At 39.1% G+C, this 16005-nt stretch overlaps 1 protein-coding gene across 2 annotated transcripts in view; it reads left to right on the forward strand.

The window, feature by feature from the left end:
* Window positions 1-16005, forward strand: part of LOC148802255 (putative U3 small nucleolar RNA-associated protein 7) — a 29437-nt gene that overhangs the window by 3198 nt on the left and 10234 nt on the right. For both annotated transcript variants that reach the window (XM_088898912.1, XM_088898913.1), the window contains exons 2-6: window positions 5987-6074; window positions 7643-7708; window positions 7802-7891; window positions 8821-8953; window positions 12302-12420. In XM_088898912.1, coding sequence (XP_088755038.1) covers window positions 6018-6074; window positions 7643-7708; window positions 7802-7891; window positions 8821-8953; window positions 12302-12420 — 465 coding nt within the window. In that variant the 5' untranslated portion in view covers window positions 5987-6017. The remainder of the gene's footprint in view (window positions 1-5986; window positions 6075-7642; window positions 7709-7801; window positions 7892-8820; window positions 8954-12301; window positions 12421-16005) is intronic.

A 16005-nucleotide genomic window follows, 5' to 3' on the forward strand; every position in this document is an offset into this window, starting at 1 on the left:
GCCACAATCTCTCTCTTTCCAAAGGCCATCTTCACAACCATTTCCCTAACAGAGCTTGATTCTTTCTAGTTACCCTCCCAATTCCCAAACCCCCCTCTTCTTTACTTCTGCACACAATTTCCCAATTAACCAAGTGATCCTTTTTTTCTTGTCCCGGCTCCCATAAGAAGTCTCTCATCAACTTCTCTAGTTTCCTAGCTTCCCTAACTGGTATCCTAAAGACAGACAAATAATAGGTAGGTAAGTTAGCCAAGGTAGTTCTTATTAGGGTAATTTTCCCTCCTAAAGAGATATAGTTCCTCTTCCATGAGACTAATCTCTTCTCAAACTTTTCTAACACTGGGGTCCAAAATCTACTCTCCCTAGGATTTGCCCCTAAAGGAAGCCCTAAATATGACATAGGCCAAGCAGAGGTGGAACACTCAAGACACTCTGCAATAGCCTCGACCTCCCCTACCTCCAAATTTATACTTGCTATGTAGCTCTTTTCCAGATTTATTCTCAAATTAGAGACACTTTCAAATCCTTTTATTAGCTCCTTTAGGTTTGCTACCTTTTCACTAAGACCTTCACAAAAAGTCATTAGGTCGTCTGCAAACTGAAGGTGGGTGACGGGGACTTGGTGTCTCCCTATTCTCCAACCCCTAATTGGCATCTTTGCTGTCAGCCTTAGTAATGATCTTACTAATCACATCAGCTACTAAGGTAAAAAGGAAGGGTGAAAGTGGATCCCCTTGCCTGACACCCCTGCAAGTTGGAAAAAAGTCCCTCACCGTACCATTTACTAGAATAGAGTAGTGACAAGTACTGATACACCCAAAGATCCAACTACACCACTTGTCCCCAAATCCACCGTTTCGCATAACCTCTAATAGAAACTCCCAGTCCACCAAATCATAGGCCTTTTCAAGATCCAATTTACAAATGAATCCTTTCCTACTAGACCTTTTCATTTCCTCCACACACTCATTCGCAATTAAGATCTGATATGTTATTTGTCGCCCTTGAATGAAAGCCCCCTGGGTTTCACTAATGATGGTAGGGAGGACTGTTTTGATCTTCAATGAGAGCACTTTAGCCAGAATTTTATAGATGCTTGTCACTAGACTAATAGGCCTATAATCTTTTGGGTGGTTGGCGTCATTCTTCTTAGGTATCAAGGCCAAAAAGGTGGCATTAATTCCAGGGCTTATAGTGTGATTGTCTGCAAATTCCTTAAAGACTTCAGCTAGATCCTCTTTCAACACCTCCCAACAGTCTTGATAAAAACCCATTGTAAAGCCATCTCGACCCGGAGCCTTGGATCTATCCATTAGAAAGACAACTTTCTTAATCTCTTCTTCCTCGAAATTCCTTTCCAGCCACCTTGCCACTCCATCAATTCTTGGCCAATTCACCCTTTCCATGACTGTTCTCTCACTCAAAGGCCTTCTATAAATCGATTTGAAGTGGTCCACAAATTTTCTGGCTATGTCATCCTGGTTGGTAATCACCTCCTCTCCTATCTCTAGCTTGGTCACAAAATTCTTTCTTCGTCTCCCATTTGCCAAATCATGGAAGAATCTAGTGTTCCCATCGCCTTCCTTAATCCACTTGTGTCTAGATTTTTGTCTCCAACTGATTTCTTCCCTCAATAACACTTCTTCCAAATCCTTTTTTAATTGTCTCCTTAACATTCTGTCCTCCTCCGTCAGCCCATTGTGAGATTCCTTTACATCCAAATTCTCTATTCGAGAGATTAGGCCCAATTTTTGCTCCTCATTTCTACCAAACTGATCTCCATTCCACTCTTTTATTTTGGCTCTCAACCTTTTTAATTTCTTATGGAACTTGATTCCCTTCCATCTTACCCCCCTCTCCTCCTCACTCCACCACTCCTTCACTTTTTTCACAAAATCTGGATGGGTAAGCCACATATTTTTGAATCTAAAAGGTTTGGGTCCTATAGGAAAAGACTCGGTTCCTATTTGGATAGGACAGTGATCGGAGGTGACCCTGGGTAACGCCCTAGCAACCAAGTTTTCCAAACTATTCTCCTAGGCAAGGTTAAATAAGAATCTATCCAACTTCGAGCACAAAGGGGTTTCCTGAAGGTTGGACCAAGTGTAACTGGATTGCAGCAGAGGTATTTCCTTCAGTTCACAATCTTCAATAAAACCATTAAATTTCCTCATGCTTGTTGAGATTACCTGTTGGGGATTACTGGTTTCATCAGAGAATCTAATGACGTTAAAATCCCCGCCCAGGCACCAAGGACCATCCCATAGCCCCTTGATTGCATATAGTTCCTCCCACATCTCAATCCTCTCTCAATAGGAATTAGGGCCATAAACATTGGTTAAGACCCATACACACCCATTTTCTACATTCTTGCACTTAATGGAAACTGAGAATCTGCCTATCAATTCTTCCACTACTTCCACCACATCCTCCCTCCACAGTGTTACAATCCCCCCCGAGGTTCCCCAAGAAGGAGACGAGCTCCAACCTAAACCTCTAGACCTCCAAAAACTCCGCATCCATCTCCCATCAAATTCCATTAGTTTGGATTCTTGTAACAGCACAATATCAGGTTTTTCCCTTCGGAGTAGGTCTTTGATCACCCTTCTCTTCCTTGCACTCCCTAACCCTCTTACATTCCAGCTAATAATTTTCATCGATACAAAATAGCAAAGGAACCCAATAAGAGGCCATATTCTCCTCATTTTAGGCCTTTCCTCCTATCCCCTCTACCACTGAATTCTAAATCCCCCTCAATGTCTGAAATTAGCCTTTCCACTTCAAATATTTTTTTCTTATTTATTCCTCTTTCCCCCCTTTCGCAATACAACAATCGTCCTTTTTCTTTTCTCCATCCTTTCCAGCCAATGTTTGAGAAAGAATTTTACTCTTCTCACACTTATTTTGGCTACAACATCTTTCTACGAGTCCTTCCTTTTTATTTTGTTCCTCCATCATTGTACAGATCAACTCCCAAATTCTATTCGCCTCCCCCTTACTACTTCCTTCCAACACCCTCTCTCCTCCTTCCACTATCACCCTCTCTCTTGCAACAGAACCTCCTAGATGGGAAGATGGGATATCTGTTACAGGCATAACAAACAAGTCAGTACCTAAAACAGAATTGACACCCATACCTGATAGAACGGGGGTAGGACTAGAATCACTGGAAATGACTTGCTGACAGGCGGCAAATGGTTTTAAAGTCTTTCCCCCTTTTGGACAAGGTTGTGAAGTAGACAAGGTGAAAGAATCACTTCCTGACGACCTACCCACTTGGAAAACCTTTCTCTGTGTTTCCGACACTGGAATACCCGCATCCATCCTCACGGCCGATTCTTGGCCCTCTCCACCAACATCCTGTAATTCATTAGACTCGGGGTCAGCTCCCTCGACGAAGGGAGGAGGAGTTTTCACAGCTTTAGAACCATTTTCTTCACCAGTTCTAGTCTTCCCGCCACCTGCCTCTTTAGTCTCTTCCTCTAAAAACAACAACTCTGTATGCAAACTTTCTATTTCAAGAAAATCATTGTTGCTTTTCGGAGACAGACTTCCAAGACTTAGCGTTTCGTCTCTATCAGAATCGTCATTGCTGTTTTGTTCACTCAACCAATCTTCAAGCCCTGTTCTGTTCTCATCACTAGGCTTCAGGTATCTCGGGTTGCGCCTATTTGGTGAGAGACAGTTCGCCAGGTTGGATGGGACCCACTGTAGAGAGCCTCGAGACTGCGAGTCTTGAGATTTTTTTGCGCCTGATCTGTTCGATCGAGAGGAGGGGTTCGGAGTTGAAGAAGATAGACGCTTTATCTTGTCTATCAACTCATCCCTCCTCCTAGTCACGTGCTTACTTAACGTGTCCCTCGGCCCATCTGTCTTGTAATGGACCTTGGGCTCAAGACTATAGGAGCCCAACTTTAAGGCCTTTACTTGAGATGCCTTCTCTGGCCCACCATAAAAGGGATCCACTCGATTGGGCCCTTCTTTTCGTCCCACGTGACCACTTAAAGAGTCACGCCCCCTTGTTTTAATGGTCGAACCAGCAACCTTCCCTGTCTGAGGTTGCTGGTTCAGCCCTCTCCCTTTCGACACTAGAAAATTCTTGTCTGTTTCCCCTGACACCACCTGCGCAAAGGATCTGCCATTTGTCATAACCTTTTCTTGCTTTCTCCAGGTTTGACCTTCCAACTGCCCCAAAGCTTTTTGGCTTCCCAGAATTTGTTGGCCCTTTTTAGTGAAAATTCCTTCCCATTTGAATTACCCAATCTCACAAGTCCACGTAGTGCTTCTTCTTCCTCCTTCTCCCCTCCTACCATATGAGCCTCCTTCCACAGCCCTGTTTCAATGGAGGAAGCTAACCACACAGAGACAAAGCTCCCCTCTGTTCGTACCTCTACTTTTCATGGAATTTCTTCTAGCTTCACACCACTTAGCAGGATTGCTACTGAATAGAGATCGCCCCAGAAAGCACCTTTCAAGATTCCTCCACACAACACAGCTATAGACTCTGCTATTTCTTGTTTCCATAGATGGAATGGCAAGCCTATTACACGCACCACCACACCATCTTCGACAAAAAAATCCTTGGAGTTGGATGTTGGATTCCATTTGAAGACTGTGAATGATCCGAACTCAGCCTGAACATTGATAGATGATATTTCCAAATCATTCTCTATTGGATCTAGGATGGCTTTACAGTTATCGAAGGGGGTTACTATGAAAACACTCTTCAACTTCAACCTGGTTGCCAGTAAGTCAGCTACCCTCCTCCAATCATTAACCTTTTCCTTGGCTTGTATCACAAACTTACTATCCCACTCCTCTCTCTCTAGACCTCCCACCATTCTGCAATGGCCTTTTGTTTTTGCCATGACCACTGGCCCTTGTTCTACCCTGCTGTTGCTGAGATATGCTTTCTCCTCCCTTATGGAGGCTTTTTTCTCATTTGCTACTCTTTGAGCTAGGAACTCTTTGAGCAACCAGTCAACTTCCCCCCAACCTTGGTTCTGTTTTCCTGCTGGTAGACACACCAGTTGCCTTTGTCCCTTACCAAAAAATTCAGCCAAAGCTATGAAGAACCTCTTTCTATTCCTCTTACATTCAACAACATATCTTCTCCCTTCTAGTGTACTAAAATCCTGTCAGTTTATCTGCTTACCTTTTGAACAGGCTCCAGCTATGAACTCTCTTAGCCACTCGATCACTTCTAATCCTTCCAGCAATATTGTACCCTTTTTCGCTTCCCTTACCTTCAGGCTTACCTTCCCCTTGATTCTCATCTCTTCGAACAGGAGATTTTTTGCTTCTATCTTCAAGGATCTCCTCCACTGACCTGCCTGCACGAACTCCATCCCATCCCTCTTCACCATTTCTAGTCTTCCAACTTCCTTAATTCATTTTGGTAGCTTAGGCCTATAGCTTTTTGTTAGGATCTAGCATAAGTTATTGTTCCATTTAAATATTTGAGATTGTGTAACTTTCATTATTTTTTATATGAATACAATTTATGTGAAGGCTTGACTATATCAGACTTGCACCCATCTGTTGTTTGAAAAAATCCCTCAAAGAAACGATTTGTTTTTAGAGGAAAAATTTGTGATTTATTACACTAATTTGCATACTATTTAATTTTTGTTACGTATCCCTTTTAACTTTGAATCTTTGATTTTGTTTATTCAATAATTTTAGTTTGCAACTGTGTTACGCAAGAGCCAATAGTGAATGCAGAGCATTAGAAAGTCAGTTAGGTTGTTCTGCTTCCTTTTTTTTCCCACTTAACATAGTTTTTCCCCCCAAAATAAACACCGAGGTGATCCAGAGCAGTGGACCTCGCTGGTCACTCAGCACCTATGTAGTCCTTGTAGGTTACCAGCTCAATGCATTGCAAAGCATACATGGCAGTATGGATATCTGATGTTCTATTGTTATTATTATTATTATTATTATTTTTGATTGATTTCTGATGTTCTATTATCTGAATATACTGCAGTGTTTGCATTCTAAAACGGTGAAGAATCAAGATGGGGGTGGAACAAGAAAATGGGACTTCTGACAAAAATATGCCTCTAGTTGAAGAGGTAAGATATTTCCCTTCATATCTGTAAAAATTATTTCTGGTTAGATGGTGGTTCTAAGACCTTTTGTTGGGTTCAAAATTGAAATCCCAAGAGGTTGAGGGCTCAAGGGAACATCATCCAACTTGAACATCTGAATGCAACAAAATGATTCCTTTGTATATACTGGCTAAAATTTTAGGTTGGAGGTGCTGCCCAAAACCCCACATGGACTTATTTGGGCTTGCCTCAAGGATTTCCTAGGGTTAGGAATTCCAGATGTTTAACATCACACTAGCTACTTGAAGTAACACTGCTAAGAGACAAACAAACACCTTAAAAGTCTCACATACACGGACCATTGAGTGCTTGAAGAACTTTTCTATGATCCGCGTGTGCTTACTTTTACTTCCACATTGAAAATGTGGCTGACCCCATTAAACAGAACGGAATGGTGAAACAGGATTCATGTAGCCGATCCCATATAGTTGGGGATTGGGATAAGGGATGATGATGATATGTTTTATATGTTATATACTTATGTATTTTAATTTGTTCCAATATTTTTTTTTTTTTTTAAATATTTTGGTTTCTTTTTAGGTTCAGGTTTGCATTCTAATTTATTATTGATATTTATTTATTTTTTGAAGTTTAAAAAAAGTTGCACCTTTCTTTGAAAAGGTGTGCACCTTGCCTTGTGCTTTTGTACCATCGGTGTTAAAACTTAAAAGGCCCTTGTACTCTTAAACTACTGTTTGTTATACATATCTGTAGTTTGTATATACTTATTTGATATTGCAAATATCTTGATAGAACATATTTTTTTAGTCAACCAGTCAGTGCCTAACCGCATTGCCTAGGAAAGCCAAATGACTAATCATTGCCTCACTGCATTGGCAATAAATTCACACCAGTGCCCCACAGGGGGCGCCCCACAATGCTCTACAGCACATCCCAACCGTGTATTGGGAACTTCTCCCGATGACAAGTACGGGAGATGTTCCCAATGCACGCTGAGATGTGCATGTGGGGCACTGTGATGATCTCATTGACAATACTGATATTTATTGGTAGAAATAAATCTTGTCGGAAACATGCTAATTAACTATGTAAAAAAACATGTTAAGTCTTTTTAACATGTAACATTGTTACTCGGGAAGCATCCAGTCCAATCTAACTAGGGTTCAGAAAGGATCATAATTTGTTGGTCTTCAAAATATAGTTGTGGTAGATGATTCATAAACAGTTGTAAGGTGGTTAAAGAAAGCATAATAAAATTCTATTGTTACCTATCTGTGAAAAGGTGAAGATATTTATTTTCAGCTTGGGTTGATGTAAAAATATGTTCATAAACAGTTATTAGGCAGTGACTAGTTGTAAGGTGGTTAAAGAAACCATAATAAAATTCTATAATTATCTATCTGTTATAAAACATAATAGCTTCTTTAGCAGTGCCTAATAACTTGTTATTGATAAATTTATTGTACTAACAACTTAAATATGGACCTTTTGTGTAGCTATTGATAAAATTTGCCTGTTTTCTTCTATTTTATACCCACTAATTGAAATTTCCAATAACAATTATTGTTCAGGATATTTCCAATGAGTTAGATTTGAAAGTAAAGAAGTATCTCCGAGGTGATGGTGCTAATTTGGAGGTATGCTATTTCTGATGATACCCATGGTGTTTTCTGTTTCATGGTTACCATATTTGGTATCATTAATACATTGCAATCTCTACATGTTTGTAGGTTTTACAAGATAAGAAGCTGAAAGGTCAACTTGCTGTTAGAGAAAAGTTATATGGGAAATCTGCAAAAGCTGCTGCCAAGGCTGAAAAGGTGCTAGTTGTATATGCTTTTCTTGTTTTTTTTATTCCTAAAAGCTTAAGGGTCAAATGGTTATCCCACGCTTTTTTTTGCCTATGTATCCCTTTCCTATTTATGCACCTGGAACTTTTTAGAACCACTAAGACAGGTTTCTGTTGATTAGATAACATAGTGATCATTCTATTGCTATGATAGTCATTAATAGGAGATATGTGGTATTTCCATAGGGTGGTGATATTCATTTAATAGAAGCAAATTATTTGGTGTATAGTGGAGTGCAGCAACCATGACAAGTGCAATCAAAACAAGTAGTTTTACTATTTTGTTTTTGTAATGGAAACATTACACTTTTGGCTGACTGCAACATATCACTTCAGTAACATATCCCAAGTTTTTTTGTAATTGGTCTCTTTACCCTCGTGTTTGTGCCCTTTGCCTGAAGAATGGGGAAAATACCTACCATCTCCTTTTACACTGCTCCTTTGCTTCATGGGTGTGGCAACATTTCTTTTTTCTAGTTGGAAAGATTGGGTGGCACCTCTTGAAGTGGCAGATTGGTTTAAAGCAAATTAGCAGAGGTGATGAATGGTTCAGCACTAACGCAAAATCTGTTTTGCAAAGCAGTCTTATGGGGACTGGTGTGTGAGAGAAATGCTAGGATATTTGAAGAAAAGCACAAGCAGGTTGAGGTTTTGATTGAACTCACTAGGTGATTTGGTTGAGCATGAAAAATCTATATTACCAATTAAGAGCACTGCAGTTTGGCTTTCAAGAAAGAGGAAATTTTACTGGCTGCCAAAATACAATGCGTAGTATTTACCTTGGCTCAATTTCATTATTTTTGCTAGAACTAGAATGTCTCTTTCATTCTTCTATTTCAACCTTGATATGTTTCTACTATATGAATTATCTTGGAGTTAACTAATTGTGAATATGTTCAGTGGCTTATGCCAAGTGTGGAAGGCTATTTGGAGGCTGAAGGCATAGAGAAGACATGGAGGATCAAACAGGAAGCAATTGTCCGTGAAGTAGATATTTTGAGCTCAAGGAAGGCATTTGATCTAGTCTTACCAGGTTGATGTCAACATTTTCCTTTATGTGTGCGGCATATATGCTTCCTGTATATGAAGGATGACTTGACCATTAAGTAATTTATTACATTTGTTCATATATTTTCCTTTCATTGCCTCTATTTTTTATGTTAGTGGAATAGATATCTGACTGGGTGAGAGCATAGTTTCAAGGTACCAAGTTGAGGCTAGGTGACAGGGGGCGCTTTGTCACCTTGTCACGTGCCTACGCAATGGATTTTTTTTTTTTTTTTAAGTAAAGACATATATCCTAGGTTAGTTCCCTAGGTTCCATAGCCATATTTCCTTAATAATTATCCATAATTTTCGTAAGAAAACTATTAACTTCATGTTAAAGTATAGAAAATCAACTTATTCTGCTTCAAAAAAAAGAAAGAAAGAAAAGAAAATTCAAAAAAATAGGAGCTGAACTCCCATTTTTATTATAGTAAAGGAAGAAAAGAAAAGGTGGAAGAAGAATGTGTTGATTAGAAAAAATTTTAAGTTCTTCCTTACTTATTGGTTCAGGTTTTGAAGCCTTTGAGGGTTCAATACTGCAGTTAGCCATGTCTGTGTTGATTAAGCCCTAGCAAATAAGAAAATAATAAAAAGAAACTAGCATATAAACACACAAAATGAATATTTTAGTTTAATTATGTTTATTTTTTATCAATTTTAATAATGTGTATTTTATAATTATAATCTAAAAAAATTAAGAATAAAAGTATTTTATAACACAATATACAAAACTGCTTGGTGATTAGGTGAGGCCAGCCTCCAAGGGCACCTTGTTGCATGGGCGTTGCCTTGACAACTATGGGTGAGAGTACTCTTAATGTGGAAACTAAGTGGTCTCATATGGAATTTGATATTCTATGTATTATTTTTTTAGATAGTAGAGGTATTTTTGCCATTTTATGTGCTATCTGTGAGTCTAGTGTAAAGGTTTGATTTGTCTAGTAAGAGGTCATTAGTCAAGTGGTTTAGGGTTTATTGAGTTTTCTTGTGATAATGGTAATTCCGTAATTTTTGTTTTCCCTAGTTCTAGTAGGATTGGCCACCCCCATAGTGTCTACAACTACTCGTAAAGTGCAAAAATGTTGAAGAGATGAATGATTGGAGTTTATATGAGTTTTCACTTTTCACAGCTTATGCTATGTGTGCTGAGTGATTTTTTTGATAGTAAAATACAAATATTATTAAAAGAAAAAAGAAGATTACAAGAAAGGTGACAAGAAACCACTTGAGAGAAGATAGCAAAATCCTTCACCCTCACAAAACTGCATCCAATACTCCTCATCTCAAACCCATCAATACCCACCAAAAACACGAAGAAACCTAATCAAGGAAAGACTGAACACATCCACCAGGCCCAACTGCACAAACAAAGAAATCCACAATCTAAACCTTCACCGTAAACCTGAATCACCAGTCAAGTCTTCGTATGACCTCTTCAAATGCTTGTTTTACAACATTGAAAATCTTAATGATTCAAGGCTGGACCTTGAGATTATTTTTTTTTTGATAAATGAGTGAAATTTTATTAAATCAGCAAATAAGAATTACATGCAACCCACGGAAAGGCACGAGATGCGACCTTCCTTTAAAGCTAATTACAGAATTATAAGTACAAAAGAAATTACACTGAACCCCAAAATAAAGTATCCCGGGAAACCCCTTGTTTTGCAAGTGAATCAGCCAATGAGTTTGCTGATCTGCCTACCCACTGAACTCTGATTGTCATATTCCTTGTTAACCATTTAACCTTTTTGAGAAGATCTCTAAAACCCCAAATCACAGTGTATGGATCCTTCAGCCAATCCACTATCACCTGGGAGTCCCCATCAATAATCAGATGCTGCATGCCTAGCTGACTTGCAAGCTGGATTCCTTGTACAGCAGCCAGTAATTCGGCCCTTAAAGAGTCTCTCCCACACCTGCAGGATCTGAGTACAAAGATATCACGTTACTATCTTTGTTTCTCAGCACTTCTCCTATGCCTGAAGGTCCTGGATTTCATCGGCTACTTCCATCAAAGTTCAGCTTGATAAACTCCTCCCCTGGTGGCATCCATTCAACCCCATGTCTGTCCTTCCTGGTGGAAGTATTAGCCACTGCTAACCAACTTCTCCATAGGCTGGACCTTGAGATTTTGTGAACCAAGATCAATACCATGTAAAATGTTTGAATAGTAGGGGTGCAAGTCAGGTATCTGATTCAAAGAATATACACTGTATAATGCTTGGGTTGGGTTGGGTTCATTCAAATTTCAAAAAATTTCCAACCTGAGCTCACCCAGGTTGCACCCCTATTGAATAGAAAAGTAGGGTAAGTTCTGCTAGTGTAGATTATGCACAATTCCTTAATGACTTACACCTGAGTCTGAATTTTATTGATCTTTTTAATCCTTTGTGTTCTAAGTTTTTAACCTACCCCGATTCTTGACTTTCAAGTGTTTCTTCTTTACTATTTTGTTATTTTTTGATCTGTGTTGTAATGAGAATACACAAAAGCAATGTCAAAGGAAAAAAAATCATGATGAGCCCCCTGACAACTCCCAAGTAGACCAAAATCTGATCCAAATGATTCTCTCTGAAAATTGTCAAATTCTGATAGCACCAATATCCAGTCCAAGATAGTATTTCCTAATACTGAACAAAATCTTTCACGTCTCCTTTATTTTCCAGAAGAGATGTGGTTTCGAGCCCCGCTATTGACTCCCACCATCTTTTGGAGAAGAGTTATTGTTGCTGAAAAGTGCTGTACTGTGCCTGTGAAAAAATGAATTACGGCCCCTATGGGGGGCACAAGGCGTGTTATTCAATACCAAAAAAATATTGTGTTTTATTCATTATCGTTGTCATCTGTTTTTTTCACCTTCCCTGAATATTGGAGGTCTCATATACTTTGAGGCTGTATTTGGATTGTGGATTGGGTTGAACTGGAATTGCAGGTTGGTAATATGGAGTTATTAACACCTTCACTATGCATTCCAGAATCTGCTAAAGTGGAGGAAAATAACATTGAAATCTGCTAATTTCAGTTTCCATTCCACTCAAAGCCAAAGGTGGAATGTGGAAAATACTAAACTTAGCAATGTTTTTTCCTTTCCACATTTTCCATTTCTGCCCAATCCAAACACAGCCTTTGAGTTTTCTGTTTCTTTTGTATATAAGGAGAATGATTTATTTTTTTTGATAAATAAGAATAATTTATTTTTAACTATGAAGTTGTTATTATTTAATAAGGTTTTTGATATTCTAAATCTATTTAGTTATTCTCTCCCATTTAAAATTGTATTAAAAATTTGAATTTATATACATCACTTTTTTTTGGGGTTTATGATGTGCAGAACTTGGTCCATACACACTGGACTATACTTTGAGTGGCCGCTACATGGCTGTTGCAGGACGGAAAGGTCATCTGGCAATCATGGACATGAAAAACATGGCCCTAATAAAAGAATTCCAGGTTTGATCTCTTCCTGTAAAGTTGAGTAAATACCTTGGTAATATAGGTAAAAGTGTACAGCTCCTGAACCCCTTCCAATTTGGAAAGAGCTGTGGGAACACAGTGGTTGATCTGACATAAATCATGCAATATGGAAAACAATACAGAGATTCACCATCGATAGTAGTTTGCCAAAAGAGTTATATAATGCTTATAGTAACTATGGTTGATACCTTTCGCCTATGATATCCAGATATAGATACATTTATGCACATGCCTAGCATACTGGTATATACTGGTCTTCTAGATGTATTCTATAACATCGGCATTTTTTTTTTTCAATTTTTGATGAAACAGAAAATATTTCATTGAAAGAAGCCACCATACTGCCCAAAAAGACAGGTGGTGTGGGCATCCCCATTCTGAAACAGAAAACAGAAGAGACAACATACAGCTTTTACAAATTACAGCCTGACCCTGGGCACCCCCCCCATTCTGAAACTTCTCTCCAACCCCACCTCTAGCTAAAGAGTCTGCCAACATATTAGCACTCCTAGGCACCCAATTGAATGAGAAGAGTTCAAAGAAGCACCTAGGGAGTGAGACAGCCTCACCCATGGCCTGAATTCCTGAGATCTGATCTTGCATATGCTTAGTCAATTCTTCTACGAGTAGCACAAACAAACAAGGGCCAAATGTTGAGCCTTGGTGAAGCCCCTATTGTAATTCGAATTTTTGGTACCCTCTCCCACGAGTGTTCTAACACTAGGATTTTACAAATCAATGATAGAAAACAAGAACAAGGAAAAAAAATATTAGATGAAGAAGTTGGGCCTCATTGGGTGTGATGGGAAACAATAGTGGCAATCTATCATCTTCTCCATAAGAACTGCAATGGTGTGGAGATCGAAAAAGCCTAGGTAAACAAAAATCTTTGAAGCAAATTTTCCAGTGGGTTCTAGACGTCTAGTCGCTAAATCCAAAGAAGGGACCAGGGTAGAATGGGTCCAATGGGAGAAGATCGCCCAAATCCAAGATATTCTACGGTTAGGAGAGAGGAGATTTTAGAGAGGACAATGGATGGGTAAACTGCAATTCCTCAGATGACCACTTTGAACCAGGGTCGGAGACAGAGCGATAGCTTGGGGGAGGATACAGAGGAAAAAGAGGAGGTGGAAGACACGTTTAGTACATCCATTCTATCCTCTGAGGAACATGAAGATGTTACCTCTGTTCTAAGATCTTCTGCTGAGTGTGGAATGTTAAATGAAGCCAAGTGCATCTTGGATGATAAGGGGGGAAAACTGAACATTGGGTAGAGGATTATCAAGTCAGAATTTGAGCAGTGGGCAGGGTACCTGTGAGAAGTTAGCGGTTGATCACCAAACTTCACAAAGGACACTACAGGCGGGGATGAACGACAGAGCAATGGAAGTAATTTTGAGTGTAAATTGATTTTAGGAAGCTACTTGTAAAACTCTATTCTGGAGATGAATTGTGAAACCTAGCCAGTTGAGCCTCTCTCAAACTCAGATCCAGGTACATTTGTGATTTTGGGTTTTGGTACTAATCCTTTCTCTATTCCTGATGTTTGTCTCCCAGATTCCAGAATTGCTTCCCTGTCGCTTGCCCATGGGCTGGAAGTCGATAGAGAAGGTGGTGTAGCTGAGACACAGGAGGGAGAGGAGGGAGGGGAGAGAGTGTGGAACCTCATAGTTGAAGAGATCAATGAGGTGACAAGAGCTGAATTAGAGAAGGAGAAGGAAAATGGGAGGAAGGAAAGTGGGAATAAAGTAGCTGGAGATGGGGTGGAGTCTGGAAAGATGAGTGAAGGGCCTAGAGAAGAGGAAAAAGAGAAGTTTGAAAAAGAAGGAAAAGAAGAATCATTGGCTGAATTTGTAGTAAAGTTAGGCTGTAAAATAAAAAAAAACCCAAATGACTTAAAAGCGTACTTGAAGAATAAAAAGAGGAAGGGAAGATGAGAAAAAGAAAGTCAAGTGAAGCCGAGAGGTTAAAGTTGGATCTGGAGGGGGGACAAAGAATTCAGTGAAAGAAAGGGTAGGGGAAGGAAAGGAGGAAGGTAGTAGTAGAAGGATCAGGGGGTAGGGGGCATGTTAAGTTGGAGAAATGAAGATAGTGAGAGGCTTGATAAATGTAAGAAAGAGAGATTTAATAAAGGGGGTCCTAAGAAAAGAAAACCCAGATATACTACTAATTTAGGAGTTAAGATCATGACCTTTGACAATGGGTGAGATATAAGTGTGTGGAGAGCAAATGGTCTTAGCTGGGCACATAGTTTTAAAGGCATCTAGGCGATTCTGGGTGACACTGGGGTGCCTAGTCGCCTAGCCGCCCACCCATTGTCAAAGGTCCTGAGCTTAGATTCCTTAATTAGTAGTATATCTGGGTTTTCTTTTCTTAGGACTTGCCTAGGCGCCTTTATAATATAAAAACTGACTTTTGGCTAGTTTCCTAGTTTTATATACCATTCAGCATGTATGTTAATTGAAAAAATAGCAATTCTCTTTTATTAAGAACATTAAATTTCCTCTAAAAATGTGGCAAATAATCACATCTAAAAGATAAAAATCTTTTACATATATTAATTTCATTATGTTCAAAAGAGAATAGAAAAAAAAGAACTTTATTATTCTATTCTTTCTCTCTTTCTTTTTCTTTTCTCAAAACCCTTTGATCTTTTAAATTTCAATATTTAAACATTAAAACAAAGTATAATCGATGTATAGCATATAATAAAAGGCACCACCTTTTCATTTTTGTTGCCTAGGTGGACGCCTAGTTGCTAAAAGTCAAGGCGTTTGGGCGAGCGCCTAGTCGCCTAGGCGACACCTTGACAACTATGGATGGGCAATGAGCCCCTCTTGGGGATCCTTAGGAGGGATAGTAACATTGTGGAAGGATGAGGTTGTGGAGGGAGTCGAAGAATTAGTTGGATGATTTCAGTTTTTGTCAAATTCAAACGGGTGGCTGATGTGCTTGAATGGGTCTTAACTAATGTTTATGGCCCTAATGGCCACAAGCAGAGGAATGAGTTGTGGGAAGGTCCTTGGTGTATAGGAGGGGACATGTAATTAGATTCATTGAGGTGTAATAATGTGCGGTAGAGAAATACCACAAGTATGGGAAAATTCAACGAGTTTATCAATACTTTTGTGCACAAGGAACTGAATCTGTTACATTATAGTTTCACCTAGTCTAATGTCCAAGTTGAACCAAGTTGTTCAAAATTAGATAGATTTCTTTTAACTGCTGATTGGGAAGAACATTCGGGAGATTTGGTGTCAAGGACATTACCTAGAGTCACCTCTAATCATTGGCCAATATTGATAAGTAAGTTTGAGTTTGGAAATAGGGGACCTACCCCTTCCAAATTTGAGAATATGTGGCTGTACCACTTAGACTTTAAGAAATGGTTAGGAAGTAACCCAAGGGTCAATTGGGAAGGTATGAAATTCCATTGGAAGTTAAAAGAGTTGAAAACTAAAATCAAGGAATGGAATATTCTTCATTTTGGGAGGTTAGAAGAAAGACAACATTAGATGATTAACTAGATTGAGGAATTAGATGCAAAGGAAGAATTGGGTT

Source organism: Nelumbo nucifera, chromosome 2 (assembly GCF_055504915.1).
Source record: "Nelumbo nucifera cultivar China Antique chromosome 2, China Antique-T2T, whole genome shotgun sequence".
NCBI classification, from domain to species: domain Eukaryota; kingdom Viridiplantae; phylum Streptophyta; class Magnoliopsida; order Proteales; family Nelumbonaceae; genus Nelumbo; species Nelumbo nucifera.